At 36.9% G+C, this 9,840-nt stretch overlaps 1 protein-coding gene across 5 annotated transcripts in view; it reads left to right on the top strand.

Moving 5' to 3' along the window:
* The first annotated feature begins 4,366 nt into the window (after window positions 1–4,366).
* Psma8 (proteasome 20S subunit alpha 8) overlaps window positions 4,367–9,840 on the top strand; it is a 42,834-nt gene continuing 37,360 nt past the window's right edge. For 3 of the 5 annotated variants that reach the window (XR_784196.1, XM_010643621.1, XM_010643611.2), the window contains exons 1-2: window positions 4,411–4,616; window positions 8,596–8,722. Coding sequence is in view for 4 of the 5 variants with exons in the window: in XM_010643621.1 (XP_010641923.1) it covers window positions 4,515–4,616; window positions 8,596–8,722 (229 nt within the window). In the remaining variant the exon portion in view is untranslated. The other 2 variants (XM_010643619.2, XM_010643630.2) reach the window with 2 other exon arrangements.

Raw genomic sequence — 9,840 nt, 5'->3', positions numbered from 1 at the left:
TTTTTATCAGTTACGAGAGCTTCACAATCCTACTCAGAAAGGGAGGGAATTGGAGAAGGTCCTTTAAAAGCGTGGGGTTAGGAATCACTGTCAAGGTCATCCTTAGAAACTACATTCTGGCACAGATGTTCCCTGCACTGGTGTTTGTACTGGACCACCATCCTGATCCAAATCCCTTGGGCCCACATATGTTTTGACATTCAGAAATTCTGGGAGAACTTTGAAAGCTAATGCAGTGTATTCATTGCATATTCTATAATGCCCCTTAAGGATGATGGTTCACCCTGTAAGCAAAAAAAGCTAAATATTTCCTCTGCAGAACGTACGGATATTCTCATTAATTGGGTTAAGACTATACATCGCTTTCTGTTTATTCAGGTCAGGTCTTGATGCCAAATAAATGGTAAAACAGCTTTAAATTTGTAGGTTTTTCTAAATTTTATTTTGTTTTTCAATACTAGGGATCGAACTCAGGACCTTGAGTTTGCAAGGCATGAGTGGTGCTACTGAATTAAATCCCCAGTCCCTGATTTCCTACATTTTGAATTGTGGCTAAGGATCCATGGACCAATAACAGCAAAGAGTTGAAAACAACTTAAATAGACATCACAGGAAAAAGGATTTTCAAAAAAGTGTAGCCTAGTTATATAGTGAAAACTATAATCAGTAGAAATGAATAAACTCAAGCTTCATGTATCAAAAAATATAAATTAAAATGTTTTAACACTTTCTACAACAGAAAAGGGAAGATAGGACATTAAACTTCATTGCCTTACCCAAGTTAGGTCATATTTTTGTAATTACTTTTAATATTATGCCTTTAGAAATCCATAAGGTGATCATTAATTATTCAGTTAATATTTATTTGAATTTATGCATGTATTTGCCTTAATGATCTTCACTTCTTTCTGCCTCTCAAAACTTTCAACATTGATCATTTTCTTCTGTCTAAAGAATATTCTGCTGTACTTCTTTTGGTGAATGTTGGCGACTAGTATTTTTTTCTTTGTATACTAAAACATTCATTAGTACTTTCAATTCTGAATTGTTCACTAGATATACTTGTCATGTTTGCATTACATTTTTTATCATGTTGACATAGAATTTCTATATGTCAGTATACAAATCAATTGATAATCCCCTTTTCTTTTTTCTTTTTTCTTTTTCTTTTTTTTTTATGTGTGGGGTGTACCAGGGATCGAACTTGGTTCCTTGCGCTTTTGAGGCAGGTGGTGGAACCACTGAGCTAAATCCCTAGCCCTCAGCTGACAGTCTTATCATTGATGCTTTGTGGTAAGCCCCCACCTTGCTCTGCCTTTGGGTAGCTTTAAGATTTTCCTGTTATCTTTGGTTTACAGCAACTATATTGAAGTTTTAAAGTGTGAATTTTATCCCAGTTTGTATTCATAGTTTTTCCTATACCTTTTGCTTTATAAAATGTTTAAAAATTCTAAACTGAAAAATTTTATATACTATTTTGGCCTTAGTTGTTTTTAAAATCTTATGGCCTCCCAACTATAATAGTTTTTTTCAATATAACCAATTTTTTTCTTTACAGTACTCTCTCTACTTTTGTCTGTATTTTGACATCATTTTTAAAAAGTATCTTCTTGTTTCCCCTCCACCATATGGTACTGGAGATTGAACCCAGAACCTTTGCAGAGAGCTACATCCTTCCTTGGCCCTTTTAAAAACTATTTTTATTTTTATTTTAAGATAGTCTCCCAAGAATGCTAAATTGCCCAGGCTGGGCATGAATCTGGAATCCTCCTGCCTCAGCCTCCCAGATTGTTAAGATTACAGGCATCCACTACCAAGTCTGGCTCACACTTCTCTCTTTATATGCTCTGACCCACTTTTAAATGCATTCAGTAAGCCCTTAATTTTAGTTAACATTTTTATTTCTGAAATGGCAAATTGATTCTTTATTGATCTAGTCCCTGATAGTTATAGTTATTTTAACCCCTTGATTCTAATTATTTTACTGTTTTAAAAAATCTGTATCTGATAACTTCACTATTTGGATCTCATATCAGAGATTTTTTTCCTTTTGTTTGGTCACTTTTTTTTTTTTTTCTGGTACTGGGACTGGAACTCAGGATCTGCTGAGCTAAATCCCTGGCCTTGGTCACGTTATTCTTGAATGTGCATTGAGAATAGGATACCGCTTATGAAAAAACTGCAACAATTATATGTGGCCCTTCGCGATATTATCTTCACTGAAAATGTCTTTCTGCTTCCGATAGGAAAGTAGTCACAAAGAACAAAACTTTATTCCAATGGTTTAAAGATCTTGACCTCAAGAACATTTTGCTCCCATTATTGAAGGACTCAAAAAAAGCCTGGCATGGTGCCACAAGCCTGTAATTCCAGCACTCAGGAGGCTGAGGCAGGAGGATCACTGCGAGTTCCAGTATGTAGCCTGGGCTACATAGTGAGATCCAGGTCAGTCTCAACCACATAGTGAAACCCTGTCTCAAAAAACAAACAAACAAAAAGCCTTTAAAAAAAGAATGTGGGTTATATCTATCAATACTTATCATATTAGATATTAAGATGCTTATTAATGAAAAAAGTAAACTCATTACATATTTATATCTTGCAGATCATTGTATCCTCTTAGATCTAGAGCAAAACTGAAAAAGTAGTAGTTTCCTGAAGATTAGTTGAAATATATAATCTACAATTATATGAATGAACTTGTACTCTGTTACATTAAAATCTATTGGCCCAGCCCCCAAACCTCTGCCCTCACCAGGCCTAGCTGGAGCTATGGGCAGCCTCTTGGGCGCACTGCGCTGTGGGCTCCTCTCTGCTCATTGGCCCCAGCTCCGGAGCCCACGTGGACCCAGGTTAGGACTCTGGCGGCAGTGAAACCAGATGGAGCGCAGCGGCTGATTGGGATTGTGATCCAGCGCTTGAAGAGGCGAGGCTTCAAACTGGTTGGGATGAAGATGCCGGAGGGACCTGAGAACATTCTTGGCGAGCACTAAAGGACCTAAGGAGGAAGCCCTTCTACCCAGCCCTCGTCAGCTATATGATGTCTGGGCCTATGGTCTGGGGTGGGGGGGATCCAATGTGGTCCTTGCCTCGAGAGCGATGATAGGACACACTGACCACGGAGGCTGCCCCTGGGACCACCCGGGGAGACTTCAGCATCCACCTCAGCAGGAACATCGTCCACGCCAGGGACTCTGTGGAGGGGGCCCAGAGAGAGCTCCCGCTGTGATTCCAGAATAGTGAACTGGTGAACTGGGCAGATGCGGCCACCGCAGCAGCAGCTATCCAGCCTGAGGGCTCATGCCACCCATGGCACTCCACTGTCCACCAAGGACCAACTACTTTGGTCAACAAGAACTCAATCCTACACTCATCCTGTTTCTACTAAACCACTTCCTTGTACACTTTTTGCCCTACCCCAGGCCGCAGGTGTCTGAGCCCCAACTTTATGTGCCTTTCTGTGTCCTAAGCCAGCACAAGATTAAACTAAATCCTTCTGTACCAAAGTGGCAGACATTCACTGGGATGACTTCAAGGTAACCTCCCCTTCCCCAAAGGAGAGACAGGGATGTAGCTCAGTGGTTCTGCTGCCTGCCTTGCAAGCAAAAGGACCCGAGTTCGATCCCCAGTACCAAAAAACAAACAAATAATACATAGAAAACAATAATAGATTTGCCTGGTTATTACCTATCTGGAACCATTTTAAGTAATTGCATGTATAAATACATTTTAACCTCAGAATATGTACTTTGTTGCGGAATTGTTAATATTCCCACTTTACTGATGACAAATAGACTTGTTTCACAGTTAGAAACACTTACCAGGTTGTATGAGTGTTTCGCCTTATACCAACATGTTCAGACATCTTAGTCACCTCTTTGGGCTTCTAAATTTTTTTCTTTTAAAACAATGTTACCTTCATTTCTGTGGTTATCATTATAGGATATTTGTTCTTGTTAATAGACCATTTGCTCCTAGGCTCTATTTTGCTTACAAGGAAGAAAAAACAAAATCACACCATTTTGAAAATTAGAATTTCTTTCCTTGGAGTTAAAGAACAAAAGAAGAGAGAACGAGAGAGACCTGAAATCAAAGTGAAGAGATTGAAACGTTACTCATCACTTTTTCTCTGAAAGATGCAGAAGTATTTGACTTTTGTTGACCTCACTGTTAAGCCCTAATCTTTCATTCATTTTAATAACTCGAAGGTACCACTGTGGTGGGAAATTGGAAGATAATGGGCAGGCAGGAAGGATGGGATCAACACAGAAAACTCCCAGGAATTGCCGGGGTTGCACAAGTAGAAAGTAAGAAAATCCGGAAAGAGGTGAAAGGCACCAGTGCAAAGACTTCTGGGAGACGGCCAACGGCATGAGCGCGAGGAATTCTGGGAAGCAGTTTGAGGTACGTTTGTGAGCACTTCCGGGTGCCGTCAAGCGGTGGTGCCTGCGCTTCCCAGCCACCTCAGCTTGGTGCTGACTGACCCTCAACAGGAATCCTTGTAGGCCTGTGCCATGGCTTCTCGATATGACAGGGCAATCACTGTATTTTCCCCAGACGGACACCTTTTCCAAGTGGAATATGCTCAGGAAGCAGTGAAGAAGGGATCCACAGCGGTGAGCAAACAACGTCTACTGTCACCCCTGTGCCTTGTCAGGCCTGCTCACCCCACTGTCCTGGGCAGCCTGTGCTCCAACCTTGGGGACCAAGGGAGGAGACTAGAGTCCCCCGCTTGTGAAAATTGCTTATTCTTTTTAAAATTTTTTAATTGAAGGGAATGCTGTTCTGAAATTCGTGCTGGAAATGGAGTAAAAGTTGATCGATTTTATTGGCTTCTGTTGTTCAACTTCCTTTGCTTAAAGATGGCTATAGACCCAAAACTAGGTTTTTTGTGTGTGTGGTGAAGCTTGGACTCTACAAGATCAATTAATGCTGTGTTTGACAAGAAAGAATATGTCTAGCGCAACTCACCATGAACGTTCATGTTCATGGCTCCTTACTTCCTCAGGAGTTCACATAACTGTGCAAGAGTTAACAGTTCCTTCATGTTGTTTAATAATTTTGATAAAAATTAAAATCAGCTAGACCTGCCTCTGAATTATAAAATGATCAGTATAAAGATTTAATCCTTGTTAATAAGGAAATGGTTAAAAATGCTACTCCAAATACCCTGTTAAAAATGTCTAAAATCCCATCCCAAACTTTGGTGGCCTTTTAGAAACCCAGAACCCAAGAATCTCTACTCTTCTGCCCCTTTTTGGTTTTTGTTGTTGCTGTTGTTGTTGTTTTGTTTTGTTTTAAAGCAGTACTGGAAGTTTTATGACTCTATCCTACTTTTAGACATATATCTACATTACTGAAAAACTTTTAAATACTCAAGGTAGTTGTAATACTACTGTGAAATTTTAACTACATTCAATAATCTTTGTGATTTATAAAAGTTAAAAAGGACAAATGTGCCCTAGTGACCAAAGATCTATTACTCCAAGCTTGCAAGTCCTAGCTTGTGAACTCAAGAGTCTGATTTAAAAAAAAAACAAAACCTCAAATTTCATGAGCATGCTTGTTGTTTATTCTGAAAATTGAGACTGTAGCTATGAGAATATACAGACCATTTCTAAGTCCACAAGTGTCTGTATATTTTCTCACTTTTCATACCAACTTCATAATGGAAGAAAATAATTCACTTGCATTATAAATCTATCAAATGGTAAGTGGTAAAAAAAAAAAACCCCACTGGAAAGAAGAATCATTTTAAAAGTATTTTTCTATTTAATTGGGCCCACAAGTTTTACTTCTGTTTTATAAGTAATTTTTTTGAATTGTAAATTTAAGAAAAGCCTGGAGTAGTGTAAACCAAAAGGGTACCATTTTGATAAAAACCAAAAGTTATATAATCCCCAGCTTGGCATGTAGCATATGGTTAGAAAATAATGCTCAAGTTTTAGAGCCTAAAATAAAGGGAATAATAGTAGAAGACAGGGGTGTGATAAGAAACCACATTGGCTCATTTAAAATGTTTTAAGAATGTTATAGAACTGATTGATAGTTCCTTTGTAATGAGCTATAAAAGCCTAAGGATATAAAAGTACCTATAGTGGGCATTTTTAAAGATACATTGGAAAGATGAGACTTTTGTCTCAGGATTCTAAAGTTATAATTTGCATCTTTTATGGGTTTATACTTTGTGTTTCCTTGAGGGTGCTATGACCTTTTACATAGGGTAAAGTTTATACTGGCACTTATTATAATAGTTGGTAAAATAGTATGTTTATTAACAGTTGATATGATGAGTTACAAATAAGCCGGGGTTGATCAATTTTGAACAGTATGTAGATGTGATATTACTTAATGATATAAAAAGTTATATGAGCCATAATTATTGAACTTGAGTTCTACTTTCTTTTTAGTGATTGTCTGACAACATAAAGTAGGGTCAGAAGGCTGTTTTCTCTTTGCTTTAGTTTCCTTTTCTATAAATACATATGTTTGAATAACATTTTGAACAGGACGTGCCTTCCTTAGGGAAAAGAGTAAATCATAATATATCCATGAAAAAGGTAAATCTTATTATCATTCCTCTTTTTGTTTCTTCTCTAACCTCAAAAATCTTATTGGCTTCATATTTCCCACCTTTCAAATCTCAGCTCCAGAGGCTGGCCAGCCAAGTCTTTCATGTATCCTTTTTAATTGAGGCATTTTTTAGCCATACAGGGGAGAGAGGGAAAAACACCTTTCTTTCTGGTGCTTTACACTTTACATGTATATACATATTTTTTTCAATGCTGGCCACACACTGTACCACTGAACTACATCTCCATCCCTTTAACTCTACGTTTCTCTTCCTTTCCTCTGTGAAATGTTTTCTAATCTAGTCTTTTTCTTTTTATGACTTTGTACTTCTGTAACTCAGGGTGTTGGGCAGTATTTATTATTTGGCATCATATTCTCTTTAATTTCAGGTATATTTAATAATTTTCTCATTCCAACTGTATAGTAAGATCTCTGAGGATCCAAATGGCATAATTTCTGTTTTGTATTTCTATTACACAGAATACAGTCAAGGTACTAGGAAAGAAATAACTAACACTTAAGTATTATTTTGTAACAGGTATTTTTATACATTATTTAGTATGAAGAACAATAATTAATCCCTTTTTTACATATATAGAGCCTATGATTTGGAAGCTTTCATAGCTTGTGGAATATACCCAGCTAGAAAGTTATAGAGTACATATATGTACTTTACATTTTTCCCAGTTCGTTCCAAAAAAGGAAGAAAGGAAGGCACAATTATTATTCATTTTACTTCATCAGTATTTAGGACATATTAGTCTATCTTGCATTTACTATACCCAAATATCATAAACTGGGTAACTTTCTAAAGAAAAGTTTATTTAACTCACAGTTCTGTAAGTTCAAGGGGATGGCACCAGCATCAGCTTGGCTGTGATGAGGATCTCACGGTGGCGGGATCACAAATGTGCACTATGTAGAGATCACATGACCAAACAGGAAGCCAAACCAGTGGGAGGGGCGACCAAGCTTGTTCTTTTTATAACAAACTCTCTCAAGAGCAGTAACTCTGGGACTCTTAATAACTACGTTAATCCCTTCTGAGGTGAGTGTAACCTTTGAACTCTTAAAGTTCCTAATACCTCAAAACAGCCACATTGACATTGATGACCATGCCTAATAAACGAACCCGTGGGGAACATACTGAAACTATCTAAGCATAAGGTGAGGACATTTCTTGGTCACTTTTGTGCCCCGTCATGATTCATTTGTGCTTTAGTAACTAAGCAACATAAAATGGGTAGCTTGTAAAAACATTTATATCTCACAGTTTAGAGGCTGAGAAATCTAAGATCAAGGTCAATTTGGTGTCTGGTGAGGGCATATTTCCTGGTTCACATATGATGCCTTCTGGCTATGTTCTTAGGAAAGGCAAATGAGCTTTCTTGAGCCACTTTCATAAGAGCACTAGCCCAGTTCATGAGGGCTCCACCCTCATGACCTAATTCTCCAAATGGCCCCATGTGCTAATATCATCACTTTGGGGGTTTAAGTTACAATATATATATTTGAAAGAGAGAATTAATAAGGGTTAGAATTACAACACAAGCATTTGGAAGGGGGGCTAAACATTCATGTCATAGCAGTACTCAGTTACTATTCTTCCAAATTGTAAGATACATGGGAGAGCTTTTGTAGAGTTTTATTTTCTTTCTTTACTGTTTTCATTATCAGTACTAGTGCTGCCACTCTACAAATAATTCAGGTGGATTACCAGCATCTTTCATTTTGGTTAAAATCATACTATATTTATATAGAACTTTTTCAGATGTACTGTATAAGATTAAGACACTCGTGTCCTTTCATCATTGTTTGTATTTTCTTTGCATTTTATATTTGTCTTCTTTGACTGTGTAGAATGGGCTTCCAATAATCCAGTGCCTGTGTAGCTATTTTTCTAGAGTTCTACTTTTCTTATTTTTGTTGAATGTCTAAAGAAAGCCTTTTCCTTTAAACCTATTCCTTTAGAATAATATGTCTGTTTTGTTTCAATTTTTTATTCTTTTAATGACTTGACAGGTTGCAATTCGAGGTACCAATATAGTTGTGCTTGGGGTAGAAAAAAAATCTGTTGCCAAGCTTCAAGATGAAAGAACTGTGAGGAAAATTTGTGCTCTTGATGACCACGTTTGCATGGCTTTTGCAGGTAATTACAGACTAAATAATGGTGCATAGTATTCTAGTATAGTAGGGCAACATAGCCCTACAGTTTTGCTTTATTTATGTAACAAATATAGTTATGCTGCATTCTTTTTAAAAATAACCTATTTCCAAAGAAACATCCCAACTCTATAAACAGATTTCTGAGCTTTTATAATAAAGAATACACATTAAAAGATTACTGTCCTTACAATTTTAGGGAGTTATTTTCTTTTAAAACCTTTTGTGTACATGTGTCTCTCTGTGTTTTGTTTTGTTGATGCTGTGAATAGAATTCAGGGGCTTGCCTAAAGCAAGTGCTCTGCCATTGAGCTATACCACTGGTCCTAAACTTTTTATTCTGAAATAATAAAAATTCATAAGAAATATGTTCCTATTGTGTTTCTTTAGCTTTGGATTACATTCACATTGTAAAGAATAAATACTTTAAGACATTTTATATTTCTAATTGAAATTTTAATCCATCGGTTATACTAAGTCCTTATCTTGCCATTTCTTTCTTTCTGACATTTGTGAAGAGAAAAGAATTAGTTTCTCTTCCTTTAACTGAGTATCTGATGGCAATTCATATCCTCCCTATGAGCGTTAGGCTGATTGAAAAACAGTGGCATATTCACACAGCATTTTCATTTTTGACTAATAGTGTCTTCAGGGACTGAAATGTCTCCCAGGTTTGTAGGAATGATGAAGGGAAATGACTCTGTTAGAGCAAAAACCAAAGTTTTGTAAGAAACAGCTATATTCTCAAGATTGAATGAGTTTTGTCGACTAGTTAGTCTTAAGAGAATGGAGAAGGAAATAAATAGCCAGAGAAAAGTCTAGTGTCAAAGTACTTCATATAGATGTTTGGAGCCATCGCATCAGTTAAAGTTTATGGTCAGTTGTTTATTACTCTTTTCCTATAATGCATTCTGTCTTCTTATGGAAGTGTGGAGAATTAAGCACAAGATGTTTGGAAATTACACAGTAAAGTCAACTGTTTTCCTTTTCTAATTTAGCATCCTGGATTTTTCAGTCCTTAGTCTTAGATAAAAAAAAAAACTGTGATATGACATATCACAGATTTATTAAATGAAATTTAAATTCAGTGAATAAGTTTGACCG

This window comes from Fukomys damarensis, unplaced genomic scaffold (assembly GCF_012274545.1).
Source record: "Fukomys damarensis isolate Sample0158 unplaced genomic scaffold, DMR_v1.0_HiC HiC_scaffold_30, whole genome shotgun sequence".
NCBI classification, from domain to species: Eukaryota; Metazoa; Chordata; class Mammalia; order Rodentia; family Bathyergidae; genus Fukomys; species Fukomys damarensis.
The sequence above is the reverse complement of the archived record's forward strand: the minus strand, read 5'-3'. Positions and strand labels throughout refer to the sequence as shown.